This window comes from Chelon labrosus, assembly GCF_963514085.1.
Source record: "Chelon labrosus genome assembly, chromosome: 3".
Lineage (NCBI taxonomy): Eukaryota > Metazoa > Chordata > Actinopteri > Mugiliformes > Mugilidae > Chelon > Chelon labrosus.
Genome location: NC_140339.1, coordinates 18,191,069 through 18,208,493, shown reverse-complemented (window position 1 = coordinate 18,208,493; position 17,425 = coordinate 18,191,069). Strand labels below are relative to the sequence as shown.

Genomic DNA, 17,425 nt, shown 5'->3' with positions numbered 1-17,425 from the left:
TTTTATCAGTGGGAACCATTCGACTATACATACCTATAAATAAATAACGCTAAGCACTAACTAAGTGCCACATGTATCGTCATTAATTTATGAAGATACAGTATGTTGAATGTGCATTAAAAAGCGCAATTATGCCCAACAATCCTCCGACACGGCATCATGCGACTTCTTCACACGACACGGTAGAAGTAGTATGACGTGAGAGTACATATTTCAGAGCATCAGTCAAACACCAAGCAATATGCAACTTTTCAAACTGTCCACCATTTTAGTCTAGAGTCAGAGCACAGAAAAAAGGAGGAGGTCACAACTACACCACACTGCCACACAATGGCCAGGAGAGGAAAAGCATAATGCATGCAAAGTAATTAAAGGGATAATGCCATGAAATGTAGCTAATCCCCTGACAATTGAAGAAGAAGGTCATGTTTTCCCCCTCGCCTGCCTCTCTGTTTGTTCACAAAATATCTCAGATTATTACAATGGATTTGGCAGAAATTCAGAGTAAAAATAATCACTCGCCCAGGATTTATTTGATGAGATTCTGATGATCAGGATGTGGGATTTCCAGCAGTAGGCAGCGGTTGCAAAACAACGTAGCATGATGCTAGTTTGCCCGTGAATGAAACCAAACGGATCACAGTCAGCAAGAGATCAGAAAATGGGCGGATGTCCGATATCAGCTATGCGCACGATAAGACTGGGTGCCAATGTATGCTAATGAGCCTCACTTTGAAGCTCAAATATGGATACAGGGACGGTTCTAGGCTCTGCTATGGCATCGAAGATTAGCAGTGTTGGATGTACACGGCATTAGGAATGTTGTTCAGATGATGGAGAAGAGTCTAAGTCCATGAAGATGACAGGATATTCTCTGTGCAACCTTTTGAGCCGTGAAGCAAATTAAAGGTAATAAGAAGGAAAGAGGGATGTATTGATAGATAAACAGCAGTAAACTTATACAAGTCCCTATTTTCATTCAATAAAACTCACAGATATCTGATCACTTACAGAAGTAGATCAAACTGGATGACAATATTGAAACTAAGATGTCATGGTTAAGTATAATAAACATACCGCCGCTTGTTAGCTTAGCAAACAGACTGGGAACAAAATAAAACAGCTAGCCTGGCTGCGTCCACAGGACAATAACTTTCTGAAGTCTCTGTTGGTTACCTAGCAACCTCAAAGTGATGACAAGACTCCAGGACGGCTCGTTGCCAGCAACACTGCCATAGGTGTTTTTTTGTTTTTTTAACTTTATTTTTTGGGTGTGTCCAAATTAAATGATGCACTTGATTAATTTAGTTGGTTGGTTTTGTTACACTGAGCCACATTCTCCTCTGGGCTACAGAAACTGGCCTCTGGCTGTAGTCGTCTTATCAACTGAACTGACATGAGAGCGGCATCAATGCTCTCTCCAAGAAAGTGAAGAAGCACAAATGTCAAAGTGTTGTTTAAAATATATTAACAAATAAATCATAAAATCAAAAGTCTGGCTCAGTGAACTGCCTCCTGTCATGTTATATTAAGTATTTTAAAGTCAAAATAAGCAATTAATTCTGGCATATTTTTTTTATTTTAGTGCTTTCCACATGTGAGGCATTTCTATTATATATATTAAACTGACAACAGTCTGCTTGCTCATCAATAATCCAAAGTACTCTGAAGTTCATCCTACACAGCCATGTAATCGTATATGTGTATGCTCCGTCCACATGGGGAGACAGTGCATATATATTGATCCTTGTTGCTCGCATCCCTCCACGATGCTATAAAAAATAAATCCTGTGTACATCGTGTACCAGTGGATGTGAACTGTGGGGAGCCAGGAAAAAGAGCCACAATAAAGAACAAGATCTTTGCTGTATCAAACAAAATACGATATGATTGCTTATAGGGAGGTAAACTTATTGGTGATAGCCAAATAAAATCTCTCCTGGGCTCCATACTTATGGTACAAATTACCAATAATAGTTTCCCCTGGAAAGGAAGGCCAACTCTAATGTTTATGTGTGTGTATTCCGAGTGTGTGTTTGTGGGTCTGCGCCCGTGTATTATTATTGTGTTTATGCATCTTTGTGCTTGTTTGTCAGCCCGCGCCCAACTAGAAAAAAATAAAAAATAAAAATTACGTTCTATAAAACGTCTCCATAAACGGCATGGCACAATAAATCCAAGGCAGAAATATTAAGTGGGACTACTATTTTGCTGGACCCGCTCCAGATTTCTAGTAAAACTCACAAGTCAGGATGACTTGAGCATTAAAAATATATATTTTACTGTGGGGGGTGGAAATAATCCCTTCCAAAGTAGGCATCTCTGCCACGGAGCTATCAGTGTTGTGCACCTGAGCCTTTCCACTGAGAGGTCATTTAGATCCCATTCTCTCTTTTGGACAAACCTCTCTTAAAAACACCATCACCTAGCAAAAAATCTGTTCCTGCAATGTCACAAAGAAAGGAAAAAAAAAAAAACAACAACTGTAAACTGTTGCAGCGTTCTACGGAGGAAGCCTCCCATATGTGCAGCGAGACTAAGCAGTGAAGCTACAAAGGCAGCATGCTCAAGGACACCTGTTTCTTTCAGGGAACAGTTTGTGAGAAGCATCTCGTCAGTGCAGCGCTGCACCAGTCGGGTGTAAACGCAAGGAAAGCTATCGGATCCTTCGCAGCCCCCCTAACTCCAAATATTAAAAGTTTGATCAAGTCCTGATATGACACAATGTGATCGTGTACTCGGGAAAATGATAACACAGAATATGAAGCATTTATTTACTATAAAACTAAAAAGCCAAACTCGATCATTTATTAATCAAAGACAACACGCGAAAGAGAATTTGTTATACCGCCGAATATTCCCCCAATTAGCCTTACAGCATCAGCATAACGTCTGTGATCTTAGTGGTAGAAACCACAGAGGACACCAGAACACACTCATCTGCATGAAAGGACCCACCTAACCTGAATCCACACTGCATTTCTACGTGCAGTTATGCTAAGGAACGCACTGAGCCTCTGGCTGCTCTCCACAGTTATCAGCCAAAACCCTCAAGAAACCAGTGTGCGTTTATCTAATTTATTTTTAAATTAAATGGGAAATTTAATTTTGCTTTAGGGTGGTTCTTCTGGTAGGCCTGTGCGGAGCCATGTCTTGTGTTGAAAATAAATATCCTGATGAAGAGGACAAGGCAGAGAAAAAGTCATGCTGGTCCTCCCTCCCCATTTCAGTCTCTCAGTCAGATGAGGTCATCAAACACCAACCTGCTCTGTATATTAATGATGTAACAGCCAGGAATCTTTGGACACCCCGTCCCTTGAGACGGCTTGGCTGGCGGCAGTGGAAGACTTCATCTTGATTTAAGAGAGAGATAACACCCTCGACAGAACTGTGACAAAGGCTAGATAGGCAGCGTGAGAGGAGATAGTGAGGGAGTGTCGACGGCAGCGGGGAGAGGAGGAGAGGGACTGTGCGATACACTGTGCCTTTAAAGCAACCAAGCCCCTCCTCCACAGAGCCGAGCAGAGGAGCCGAGTGGTGCTGGCAGGAGCCTGAGCCCCACGATAAACTCTGGCATCAGCTTCCCTTCATCCGGCAGTCAGCGAGGACACAGCGAGGGCGCAGGGGCAGAGAGACGGGGACGGAAGAAAGAGTGACAGAGAAGGGGGGAGAGAGAGACAAAAACAGGCCGACAGGCAGGGAGGGAGAGGCTGTCATAAGAATCACACAGTTCCCCTTTTTTTTTTTTCTCACGGCAGCACCACAGCCGTTGTCTGCTGCCTTCAGATGCGGGCGAACGCTGGACGGGGGGATGACGGGTGGCGTGTTTTCAGCAGCGCAGTTATCTGAGTGATGGTAGCGGCTGCTGTGGCATCGCAAGCCCGAAGCAGGAGCCCTCCTCGCCGCTCCGGCTCTTAGTCATCCTCAGCCTCCTCTCTCCCTTCTCAAGAGTGCCATCAGGGCCATTCATCGTTCCCATCTCATGCCTCCTGCCTCCTCATCCTCCTCCACAGCTTCATCCTCCACTCGTACTCCTCCTCTGATGAGCCACAGCCGGAGAGTGAAATAACCCTGCTGATAGAAGCTTCTCTCTCTGTCAAGACAGTAAGTAAGGGAGGGGGCGGGGGGGGGGGGGGGGGGGGAGAGAGAGAACTCTGTGTGTGTTTGGGAGTGTGTGCGTGTGTGACGGAGAGGAGTGTGAGACAAAAATGAGGAAGAGGGAGAACAGCAAGACGGTGAAAGGAGAAGGTGTTAGTGTGTGTGCGACAGAGAGACTTCCAAAGAAGCAGCAGATTGTATGTAGCCTGAGTGATCCTGCTGTGCCTGGACAGTTTGCTCTGGGCATAGCAACAGCAAAGTGATGCACGGGAAAGGTGAGTAGGTGTGTGTGTGTGTGTGTGTGTGTGTGTGTGGAGGCAAGTGCTGCTCAAGCAAGAGATGCATGGTGACAGTAGCTAAAAATCGTCAAGTTAATTCCTGTCCTTCTCTGAGTCTCCCTCGCTGTACTGTACTGGTGCCGCTGCGATTTTGGAGCACGAGGGAGGGATAGAGAGGAAAAAAATTATAAAAAAAATGAAAAAAAGGAGATGAGACAAGAGAGAATAAGTGATTGCTTTCCTTCCCGTCTGACCAGGTGCCATGTGTGATTGGCCAGCACACCCTGTGGCAGTGGCAGTGGCATCGCCCTGGATTTGGTGAGAAGCTCTCCCCCCCCCCCCCACTGCTTGTTCTCCGGGGCTCCTTCGGGAAGCTTTCATGGGATTTATGTTGTCCTGCTGGATGGCACGGAGCTCCCTGCCTCTCTGAAGAGAGTCCACTGAGAAAACACAACACTACACGGATAAGAAGTAAAATAATTATCCAATCACAGCACAAGAAGGCAGATCGGGTTCCCTTAGCAACAACTGAAGGAGAGGAGAGAATCCTTTTTCTCTTTCTGCTCCCTTGGTTTTTGGGCACACCCCTGTGGACCGCTGTGGGTCAGTGTTTTTTTGTGAGAGGACTTGGAGAGCGTCGTTGCATAAGACAAGCTGTCACCCGAATTCCAGGGGAAGGTGCTCATTCGCCTTCCAGCCTCCCCCCCCCCCCCCCCCCATTTCTCCCCTCCACTCCGTTCTTGCTGTGTCTCATCGGAACCATGATTTTTTTCTTATCCCTCCTCAAATTCCCATCACAGGTCACGTTCCGCCGGCTTAGAAATCAATTCATTCTGATCCCACGACTCACTGAATGAGCTGCGCGTTTCGGCGGGGGGGGTTGCAATCGGACGCTGCGTGAAAAAGACCTGCCTTCGTCCCTTTCACGGACGAGAAATGAAGGACAACGTGATTAGGTCATCATCTGCGAAGAAAATGGATGTGAAGCAAAGTTTATTTTGATGTGAGTTTCTACTGAGAGTCTTTTTATTTTCCTGGAGGAGGAAGCACCACACTGCACAGAGGAATATTCCTTTTTTTTTTCCCCCAACAGGATCTGTCCTTTCCCTCCTTAAGACAGTAGCCCTTACTGAGGGACTATATTTAGAAGGCAAATCTCGTCCCCGCTGGCCGCCAATAAAATAAAACACATTTTGAAACTGCTGGGAGCTCTATTTTTCTATCTGTGCTGGATAGCTTCCTCCACGAAGGAGGCTACCATGAGCCCCCTTTCTGCTTTCACTTTTGTATGTTAGCCTGCCATTATGTCACTGTGTTTCTCAAGTGAAAAAGATTGTAGTGGACAAGTGGAAGAAGGGAAAAGTCTCTTCCCTGCATAGACAGGCGTTTTAAATAACATCTCCCCGGTAACAATTTCAAACGTACACACTGACACATGAGATGAGTTGGCTCAACTCGATTATGTAAGAGTATCACACCAGCTTTAGCCCGTGTATTTTGCTTCTTCTTTTTCCATGGATTTACTGCGTTTGACTTTTCCCATGTTCCTTTTCTCCTCATCTTTGGAAGTGTCCACCAGAAGGCATGGATGTCAGAGTGTGACCCGGTGCCGAGAGTGCGGGCGCGTCAAGGTGTTTTGGCTGCCCAGGTGCTTTTAAGATGTTGAGGTCTCCCTGCGTGGCCGGGGCCCCTGTTCGGATCAGTAGCACTGAGGCTCCTCGTAGCCAAAGACATGGACCCCGACTCGGCTCCCCCACGCCCTCAGCCTGTTGGCCACTGGCCCCACGTCGCCCTGTAAAGGATGTCCCTCAGCAGAGCTCCGGCCCGGGACACCTCTGAGACCCCCAGCCCGAGAGAACGCATCCGCAGCCACATGAAGATGGTGATTGACCAGCTGGACGGCATTCTCAAGGAGCTCAAGGATGTGGCAAAGGAACTCCGGGAGGTGAGGATCAGAATCAGTTTCCACATATCCGGCTTTTGGGGAGGAGGGGGGGGGGGGGGGGTAATCGGGGAAGACGCAGGGAGGGAGAGAACGTGGGTGCCAGGTGGGTGTGCTTCTCAAGAGGGCTGCATTTAATTAAGTGTAAAATTCTTCTCACAGCGTGGAGATTTAGATTAAGATACTAAAGTGATGGGATCCCACTTTTTTTGTGAGTGTGTGTTTGTAGTAGGAGGCTATTGTGGATTGCAACCACAACGAGGCTGTCTTCCTTTTACATTCAGCAAACAGTTGCTCTTTGGCAATTACAAATGTCCTTCATGTGTTTAGCGGCGTCTTGTGGGAGGTACAGTAGATGTGAAGAGCTGCTGAAAAGCAGCAAAGCCGTGCTAAAAGGAAATACAGACGCAGGCTTAGATAAGATACAGGACAATAGTTATATAACCATTTTGTTAAGGATCATCTGGATTCTTACTGTATTTTCACAACTGCCATGGTAACGCTGGAATATTTGTGCGTGTGTGTGTGTATACAGTCTGAACAAGAAACAGCTACCGAACATACTGTGCGTGTCGACTTAAACGTGTGTGTGTGTGTGTGTGTGTGTGGTGGCTGATAGTGATCGGTTCACGTGTGCGAGAGTACAAAATCTCTCTGGGATCTTCCCCCTGCAGTGTCCTCAAAGCTGTGAGCTCCCCTCGCAAAGCTACTCCGCAGAAAGAGACGAAGGCAGCTAGAGAGACGGAGACAAATGAAACCCGAGCAAGCACTTGCGTCTGACCCCGTCCCGCGTCCTCCGAGCACGTCACATGATTAGCCTCCCACCTAAATGTCTTAATGTTGCCGAAGAAGCGAATTGGGGAATGCTGGTGCACGTAGTGACCCCCCCACCCCCACCACACCCACCCCCACCCCATCCCTCTCCCTTCTCCCCGACTCCCAGCTCTGCCCCGCTCACTACGCTCTACTTTATGTACTCGCGCAGTCGGAGGTGCAAGGGGCACCGCTCGAAGCGCACCTTCTCTCTGGTGAGCAGGAGAAGCCGGCCCGTGTGCGGGAGTGATTGATGATTATGGGACAACTGCAAGTGGAATAAAGCTGGCTGGAGCTATTTATAAACAAAAACACAGCCTGTGCCTGTGCCAGCTCCAGCGCATATTACAATTCTTATCCCAGACCCCCATTACAGAGGGCTCTGCAAAGTGGCTCAAATGTCGTTTTCTTTTTCTTTTTTATTGGGAGAGCACATTCCCACACATTAAAGTAATCATATTAGCTGCAGTGGCAGTCATAACGCTGGTGTCAATATCCTGCAAATGAAGTGACCTGGGAGATTCCCGGCTGCATCAAAAGACGAAGAAACAGAATCAGTGTAGTTCCATCAGATGCATGGAAGCCTAATGTTCCGTAAAAACTCCCCTTCTTGGCCACATGAAAGGAACACCATAACAGATAACAACTGTCACATAAATAAATGATGAATTGCTGCGCGAACGTAGTGAAATAAATAACTCGGCGAAGGAGCAGTAATGACTGATTATCACCCACAAGGTCTTCGGGGAACCGGAGATGCCGCAGCGCTCCGCGGAGTTAAGGCTGACACTCCAAAGCGCAAAGCTGCCCAGAAATTAAGAAGTTACGAGCGTGTTACTAAACTTACTTCACGGTACCGCTCTCATAGCTCAAGATCACATATGTACAGAGTCACTGTGCCAACTGGCTAAAAGCGGAATCCGAGAAGCGATTAAAAAACTAATTTTAACACATTATTAGTCACACTGCAGAAGGAATCTGCCTACATTCAATTTTCTGATCCTGTCCATTGCCTCTAAGGCACTTACACTGCATATCTCAGTGTTCATTTAGAGCATTTAGCCCATACCGTTAAATGTCAAATGAGTTCAAATGTTAACTTTTGGGAGGTTCTCTAATCAAGTTATTGCTGTCTGGATGGTATACTGTAGACTTAAGCACCAACAGTTAAAAAAAAACACACTGTATCTCTGTATTTCTAGGCCATTAAAGTGCAGAGAAGGACAATTTCTTTACTGCATTTTAAATGAGGATTTACAATGTTTACCGGTATTTAATTGAGTAAATATTTTAAACACCAACGAAAAAAGATTAACAAGGCCCAAGGGGAATTTCACAACCATAAAAGTAGGTGACACATTTCTTTTTAATTATTTAATTTATTTTTTGATTCATTTGCCAATACTTGGCTTGGACTGTGGGATCTCAGGGGAACGCAGCTAGACCCCGCTGTTTAATATAAAGTAGAATGACCAATATATTTACAACACCACGAACCGCGGCACATTTGGAATCGTCTTCAAAATGAGCTTTTTTTCATCAAAATGTGGCCTAAGACGCTTCATATTAATGAGCATCGGCGTGATTAAACATTAAGCACAGTCAAGGAGAAGATATAAAGCAGAGTTACTACAACTGTCCTTTAAGAAAGACCTTCACATCGGCCGTGTCTGTCCACACAGAAGTGGTTTCTTTTCCTCGTAAAGGCACAAAGTCTTAAAAAGGGGTCATTCTTGGGGCTTACTTTCTTGTCTGCCAGACTTCATCATCCTCATTGCTTAGCATCCCTTCCCAGCAGGACGCTCCCAGCTCACATCTTATATATTGGCAAAAATTGGTGAGTTTGAGTCTCAACGCTCAGAGCAGTCCGATTGAAACCTGTGGTGAACCCGGCATTAAACTTTAACCGCTGCGTGGCTGGTGCGTGACATTCAGAAACGTTTTTAGAAAGAAAACGATTTCAGCAAAAAAACTCCGCAACATTCAGCCATTTAAAGGGAACTTGAGCGAAAGAGCAGTAATGATTGTTGAATTAAAAAGTAATACCAACGAAATAGGGCGAAATGAGCCTGAGCTTTTTCTGAGATATTTTAACAGCATACAGGAGTTTTAATTCATTCCAGTCCTCTGGTCCCAATATGAACAATTCTCTAAAATTAACACAGCAGCAAAATAAAACAGCAGAGCGATATGTGATTGGTCCATCAAACTGTAACAGTAAGTCCAGTTTTAAAACCAATGGTGAGCAGTAGATCATACTGAACATTGTGGCTTCTGTCTTTTTTAATTTTTTTTTTTTTTTTAAGGGGTGCTAATCACTTGTTTGAAGGAAAAAACAGCTTGGAAACCAACGCCATATGGTGACCTATACAAGCCTGCAGATAAATACATAAAATTGTGATATTACTTCTAAAAAAAGTCATCTACCAATATAGAATTAAGCAAACACACTCTAAATTACTATAAATATTAGTAGTCAGGACATATAACATGGTTATGATGGAAAATATTGAAATGGAGGCATGTAACGTATCACTGTTTTCTGTTGTAGTGCACAATACAACAATTCAACAAAGAACAACAGGGCAGCTTTTCCAAGTTTGCTGAATTTAAATGCCTACTGCTGTCAACTGCAGCCTGTCTTACTTGTAAATCTCATTACAGGCTCCATGACAGGTAAAATGAGAAGGAGCTCAGGAAGGATATTGGGAGGTAATATACTGATCAACTACTCCATTTGTAATAATAACACAGACAGGAGCGGCAACTCTACGGGTATAATTCATTTAGATACCATGTAAACTCTAGACTCTCTGGAAGTACGACAAGAGAGGATGCAAAGTAACCTCTGTAACCTGAAGTGGTCTATTTTAGCCAAAATAGAATTTAAGTGAATGTGAGGGCAGCTATGGAAACACAAATGTCTGAGTGCAACTATGTTGGTTATTAGAGAGGTTCAGACTGGTAAATTAAAATAGTTTAATTAGGTGCTAGCAAAAAAAGGGGGAAATGGCAGCAGGGGTGTGGATGGAAAAGGGGCTGGCGGTGAGGTGCACGTGTTTATATGGAACCATACAGGAATGATGGACTGTTATTATGGGGATGTAGTTATCATGCAGAACGATGGCACGACGAGGAGGCGATGCTTCACGTCTGTGCTCATCTCAAGACAAATGAACACTGGAAAGCAATCAGAACTCGTAGAATTAACGCTCGGAGAGAGAGAGAGGACGGGAAATAAGCTGGACAAAGAGCAATTATCAGTAGCAGAGCACAGAGTGTCCAGAACACTGGTCTCTGTCAGTCAGCCTTTTGGTATTTCTGTGCATATGCTCATGCAATGCTGGAGACTGGCTTGCCGCTGGCCCGGAGGAAGAGGAAGAGGACAGAGGCAGCAAAACACTAGTGTCAGGTGAAATCAGTGTACTCCAAATGTCAGCTTTTTTAGGAATGAAGCCCTGAGTTACAGCTCTATTAATGAGACCGGCCACCAAGCAGTTTTAGAGTTATATAATAGAGATTTAAGTATGTCAGGAATGATTTTGAGCAAGAAAAAAAAAAAAAAAGTCATCATGTTTTCACTTGTTATTACCAGCAGCAGAAGTCAGGTTTTGCTTGTTTTTGGAAAACAACTTGACAAGCTTCCATCTCTAAATGGCAGATCCATGAGGGCCAAATGTACACCGACCAGCCACAACATTAAAACCACTGACAGGAGAAGGAAATAACATTGACCATCTAGTGATAATTCAAACTTTTGGTGCTGGCATTCATTCATGTGGATGTTACTTAGACATGTACCACCCACCTAGACCAAACCAGGCACCCCCCCACCCCATAGCAATGACACTCCTTGACGGCAGCAGCCATCCCCAGCAGGACGCAGCCTGACACACACGCACAAAAATGGTTGAGGAACAACTCAAATAAAACATGAAGAACAGCACAAGGTGTTGACCTGGCCTCCACATTCACTAGATCCCAAACTGATCAAGTATCTGTGGGACGCACTGGAACAAGCCTGATCCACAGAGGCCCCTCCCCTCAACCCACAGGACCCAAAAGCCCCCCACCAACAACATTCTGTTGCCAGACACCACAAAACACCCTCAGAAGGCCCATGTCCATTCTCTGATGAGTCACAACTGTTTCGGAGCCCCAAGAGAGACCTACACAATATTAAGAATGTGGTTATAATGTTTTGCCTGATCGGTGTATGCATCACAAATGGGCGGTCTATTCATTTCCTATTCATCCACCAGTACCAGCTTCATGATCACACTGGTCTGGCTGTCAAATCAAGGCCTCTGGGCTAAAATGGAGTCTGTCAAAGAAAACACTGAATGGTCTGATCAGGGAGGCTACTACTGGTCTTTAAATGCTGTGTGTCTGAAGTCTGGATAGTGAACTATCCAAAAACCTGGTCTCAGATCAGTCAGCCTTACAGCAATCTTGTAAGCTCGCAAGCCAGCAGTGTCTTAAGATCAAGTTCGAAACCAGTTATGACACATCCAGGTCTGGGCGGGCGGGGAACACGGCCCCTCTCCGCTGAAGCTACTGCGCTCAGCGCTGAACCAAATCTGTTCCAATCCCAGAAGCAGCCCAAGGGAGACTCAAACCAAAATCAAAGGGTCCTTTTTTTTTTTTTTTTTGGTTAAGGGGCCATCTCTTCTCCTCACTCTGTTTCCCCTTGCTGATGCTGCTGCTGAGTAGGGCAGGGAGCAGAAAAGTGCTTAGTAAGAACACTTCAACATTTAACCATGAGGTGGGCTCCTGTAATCACTAGCACTCTCACTCACAGAGTAGAACCATATAAAAAAAAAAAAAAAAAACACACATTTAGGGGAACATTTCAGGGCATTGGGAATGATATTGTAGGGAAAATTGGTCATTGCAGATGGAAGAAGTACAATAATCGCATTTTCATTTGTTTCCATTTTAGGCAATGGGCTCAATCTTCTCAACAAATTAAATATACCGGTCTTAATAAAAACTGAATTAGGGAACAAAAAGAGGAAAACATGTTCATTTCCCTAGAAAACGTGCCTCTACTATGTATGTGCCAACGTGCTGGAGTAATTACATTGGAAATAAATACCCAATTTAATCTAGCTATTAATGACTTGATATGGCTGAGTAATAAACTTGGCAGGTGTTCGCGGTTCTTTTTGTTTGTCCAAATGACTGCCTACAATCAGAAATTACAATCAGTCACAAAGCTGTGCTGCGATGGATCATTTTCCACAAAACAACCGTTCTGAGTCGGCTGCCAACGTTGTGGGTTTGCTGCCCAGTTGACCACAGCCCAGTGATCTCCACTGAGGATGGCCCAGTCTGTTCTCCAATACTGAATCCATTTACTTTAGATTAAGGCACGGCTTGGCCCAATCTCTGACATGTGAACATGCCGACCAGCTGTCCTTGCAGGCCAACAATGCTCACGGGGCAGTGCTGAAAGCGCAGCCACACACCGAGGAAAGTACCCTTCAACCCGGTATACCTGGACCAAAGGGTTTCTTCTCATTAAAAGCTATTTGAAAGAAATGACAAGTACCGGCCTGCTGTGTCTGTCAATTTGTTTCTCCTTCTCTGACCTCTTTTGTGTGTGGAAATTAAATTCCTAAATTAAACTTGGTGACGTGCCTCCAGCAGAGTTCTCTTTGCTCAGGAAAACAACAAGAACAAGGTACCTCCAGCCTTATCTATCCTTCGCTGAATACAAAACACCCCTGCCATCACCACACCTGTGTTGCCGCCTAAAGCTGAGCTCCACATAAATTTGTCCATCCCCGGAATGGATCAGGAGCTCAATTATGCTCAGGACTGATGAAATACTGCTTGGGGATTTGAAGTAGAATGTCCGATCATCTCTCGGTTGAGCCGCTTTTAAATAGATTCTTATATGGCCATAGATGTGCTCGCGTTTGCGAGGGAGCAGACGAGCTGATACAAATGGGACCCATCTCCGCTAAGAGGAGATTTTTATACATCTTGTGCATATAACAGTATAGGATCTTTATTTCCCCGGTGCCCATATTAAAATGTAAGCAGAATTGAGGATTGAAAGGCGATCGCAGAGGAGGGAGGGCGCAGAGGTAAACAACGGGTTAAGAATTTAGCATCGTCTAACCTTGAAAGCTGTGGCGAGAATAAAAACTGCACCACGCAAAGCATTCCCCTGGGCCTACTTTACCTTGCTCTGCTGTGGGCCTCCAGCTTCTTTAGGATGCAGGCCCAGCATATTGACTAGCCCATCATGCCTGTAAAACCCACTGGATTAGCTGGTCCTTTGAGCTCGGCCTCCCTCCGCGAACCCTGCACTCAGCGCAGACTGTAATGAGGGCTTTAGGTTAGACCTCTGCTGAGGTAAACACTCCAAAAATTGCACTTGTTGTGCTCATTGATTTGCATCAACTAACACACCTACCGTGGGCTAGTTCTGGATAAAGCAGGGATATTTTATTTTTTTTTTTTTACCATGCTTCTGTACTTTCTACAAGCCCCTTTGCTTGTCCCAAGGCAAGGGTAGAGCCGAATAGGATGAAAAAAGGGTCTTAAAGGCAAAAGCAAAGAAAGACAGAGAATATGTGCAAGAGAAAAACAGAGGGAGAGGGGGAGATGAAGGGCGGATGGAGATAATGGTTTCTCCTGCTGCACAGAATTGCGACAGACTGGGTGGAACAGCTTAGATCAATTGTTTCAATCGTGCTCGTTCGTGGGCGTGTTTAGGATTGTTTTGGCCTATCTCTGCGCTGTGAATAAAACCAGTAGGCTGTAGTTAATGGTGTGAAAAATGGCATCCATCGAAGTGCACAAGCAGCCTCCAAGAATAGCGACATCATTTCATTGTGTCAAAGCATACTGTACGCAGAGGGACAGCTTTCTCTCCATTAGGCCATCAGACTGGCTGTCTCTTTTACCAGGTGAGGACACTAATTTTGTCCAAGTGTGCAGACGCACGAAAGGCAAAAAGGAGGAACGGCAATGAATAATGTGATCTGATCTGAAGAGATGCTACATTTTCATCCAATTCCGTCGCCTGTGAAAGTGCTCGGGGCGGCGTGGGCCAACCCACTCACCAGTGTAGCAGCTTAATCCAGCTACAATCTTTGGAACTGTGTTACACTGAGGGATCATCAGGAGGCTTTTTTGTCCTTCCTTTTATTTTTAGCCGTAGTCTGTGATGCATCACAAATCAACCCAGTTTTGAATGAGATTGTTCAGCTGCAAACGCTGAACTTAGATGGCACAAAGCTAAGCGGCTGTGTCCTCAGGCCTTTAAAAACCCCTTTTAATGCCTGTCGGGGATTTTTGGGTTTATTCACATATCATATATCAGCAAAGTCAAGCAGGTGCACGAAGACAAGATACAATGACTAAGTGTATGAATATTCAGCATTCGTGAAATCTGAACCAGAGGAAAATGTTTTTGCATCTGATGGTTCATTCTGTGTGGTGAGAAAAGTTGCCAAAAAGAGCTCGACAAGTTGCAATAGTGTGACTCACAGCTGTTGTGCTAATTCTGGCACAGCATCTGTAATGATGCATCATGGTGGGTAACTAGACCAGAAGTACTACGATTAGTATTTAACTAAAATGTGTTAAGTATTCTGTAGAAATGTATAGACCCACAATTCAAACGTGATTCCAATTTGCCGTTCTTTGGTTACTTTCTATAAGCAAATTGTATCATTTGTATGAATAAAGCAGGACTGGCTGTAAAAAAAGATTTTTGATTTGAATATCGATTCATAAAACCCTTGGGTTGATTTTTTTTTCCTTCGGTTTAGAAACTGAAATATATAATATATAAGTGGGAAGTTCATTTATTCCACATATCTTTGGGGTTTGTGTCGCTGTTTTTTTTTTATTTTAGAAAAATCTAAATGGAAAAAAGTCTCAAATTTGTCAGTAGTTTGCAAAAATAAAATCCAAGAAGCTGCGACAGTTTCCAGGCCTCAAGAAATACCTCCTCATCTGTCCTAGCAGTCTCTCTCTTTCTCCCTCTTTTGGTTTGACTTGGTTTGGCTGCAGTGGGAGCTAAAGGTTCATTTGTGTTCTCCACATTTTGTAAGTCCTTTGAGGCAGGTTGTGACAAAACCATCCAACAAAACCAGTGGCTGCTTGCAGTAGGCGATGCTTCTGTAATCTATTGAGTTTATGAACGAGAACAGTTCACTGAAATGTTTCACTTTCGTTAATGCTGGTGTTTTAGATAACATTTCACAGGATATTAAAGAATGACGCCTCGACTCCTGTTGTTACAAAGTGCATTTGTACTGAGCCCCGATTTTATTATCCCAAAACACAAATGTCCGAGGATTCTATAAGGAAGTTGTCAGACTTATACATTAGCGTAGACTCTGACCGTTTATTACCAAGCACATTTCCCCGAACATAAATTCTTTGTGTCGGGAAAAACAACACCCACAGAGGACGAAACAAGGGCGCACTGCCATGAAAAATTCATTTTTTAGGGTCTATAAATTTTGGCATCATCGTTTGGCAACATCTACTTAGCTGTCCTGTCTTCACTTAGAGTTGATTATGTTGTATGAATTCAAATTTTCCTCTACGATTTAGTTTGAATCATCTCAGCTGCTTGATGCTAAAAGCATCTTACTATCAGAAATTTCCACTTCAGAGATATGTGGAATACTGATAGTTTTATCATTAGGAATTGAGTTACTATATTTATTATGACTTATGGGGACATAAAAATAAGCGATGTCTCAATTTGGACCCATGAAAACAACTGAAATTCTATGGAGAACCAATTGTAGAGGTAACACTGTGTGTCCAGGCACATTACTCAACATAACTGTCACTTTTATACGTGATAATGGAGGGGACTTCAGCATAAACCCAATTTACTGGCACATATCAGAGTAACTGTGGAGTACCTTGGACAGTCATACCGAAAAGAAGTTCTAAAACTTTCTGAAAAATTCTTAACTCAAAGTCTGCTTGTCAGCCAAATGAAATTGGATCTATAGAAGTTTTCACACAAGAATACCCATACGCTTCCTGATGTTTGAACACCTCGACTACAATTTCTCCAAATAATTATTTAGCTCGAGGACCAAAAGCCCAAAGTTTTTACCCAAAAGCCTGCCAGGACGTTGGGTGTTCTCGAGGGATAAGCTAATGCTTGGTTAGTGCTCTCGTGAAGTTCATAAATATGATGCCAGGTCTTTGTTTGTCTCACAGTGGAAATTGTTTGCTGTAATTTAATTTAGCGGAGCTTGTTAGCTGTAGTGCACCACCTGGAAGCAAGCACTGCTTCTGAATGTGACTTTGGAGGAAATAAAGCATCGTATGTGTGAACGTATTTGTGTGTAAATTGGTCAGCTGAGGCTGAAATTAAGCTTGAAGGACAAATGCGAAGTTTCCTTTTATCTGTAAAGTTTGCTGCAATTTTATTTTGCTCATCCACAATTATATAATAAATACTGTAGCGAAAGAGGGGTCAGCTGAATTTGCATTAATTTCTCTGATTGCAAGATCTCAGTGTCTTGGAGGAAATATTAGGCTAATGCAGAGGTAAAGCACCTCGCCACGTGAGCACCACAACTCTAGAAATGCCAGAACATTAGATTGTCTTATTGGGATTTGTTTCTAATCCACCTAATTAATGCCAACCAGACCAAGATCCATTTAACATTTAAATGTCATTAATTACTACACTTTGTGAGGAGCCTGTCTGACTGAATATCTAAACAGGGCGTCTGAGCTTGGCCTAAGATGTCATAGCTAATCTGCGCCGTAGACCTGAGAGGGACCCGTCTTGCTACGTTAATCAGTTTTGTTTTTCACTTAATATACAAGTGAGGTTTACAAGACCGGTAAAGTCTACAATAAGCCCACTGATGTACTTTTAAAACTTGGATTCCATTATCCTGCAGAGCTAAAGCACAGCAATCTGGTATTAGTCATCATAAAAGCAGTCAACCCTGCAAAAATGCCCCGCAGACAGCTGCACTGAACCTGTGAATCACAAAAATTAAACATACACATGGAGAATGAGCCAAGTAAAACAGAGTGACACACTGAGCCGCATCAAGCTGTAACACCTGTTCACTCAGGAAGACTCTTTGCATGCTGTGAGTTGGGTGCATATACAGGGTAGTAGAAGATTGTGGGCACTCATTGTAGGTTCCTGAATTTAAGTGTTTTTTTTTTCCTTGCTTTGGAATCCGTCGTGTACTCTGACTTAAATCGTTTTGGCTGGGTGGCTTGTCGCTGGCTTGCAAGTTGGATTGTTGCTGTTGGATTTTGTTGGGGATGGTATCCA

The 17,425-nt window shown here is 44.0% G+C and overlaps 1 protein-coding gene across 1 annotated transcript in view; it reads left to right on the top strand.

Annotated features, from left to right (window-relative positions):
* Positions 1-5,952: 5,952 nt before the first annotated feature.
* The window catches only part of insyn1 (inhibitory synaptic factor 1), a gene marked incomplete at its 3' end in the record, with an annotated part of 41,499 nt that continues 30,026 nt past the window's right edge, over positions 5,953-17,425 (top strand). Inside the window, exon 1 of the mRNA XM_084541689.1 lies at positions 5,953-6,321. Coding sequence (XP_084397815.1) covers positions 6,178-6,321 — 144 coding nt within the window. The 5' untranslated portion in view covers positions 5,953-6,177. The remainder of the gene's footprint in view (positions 6,322-17,425) is intronic.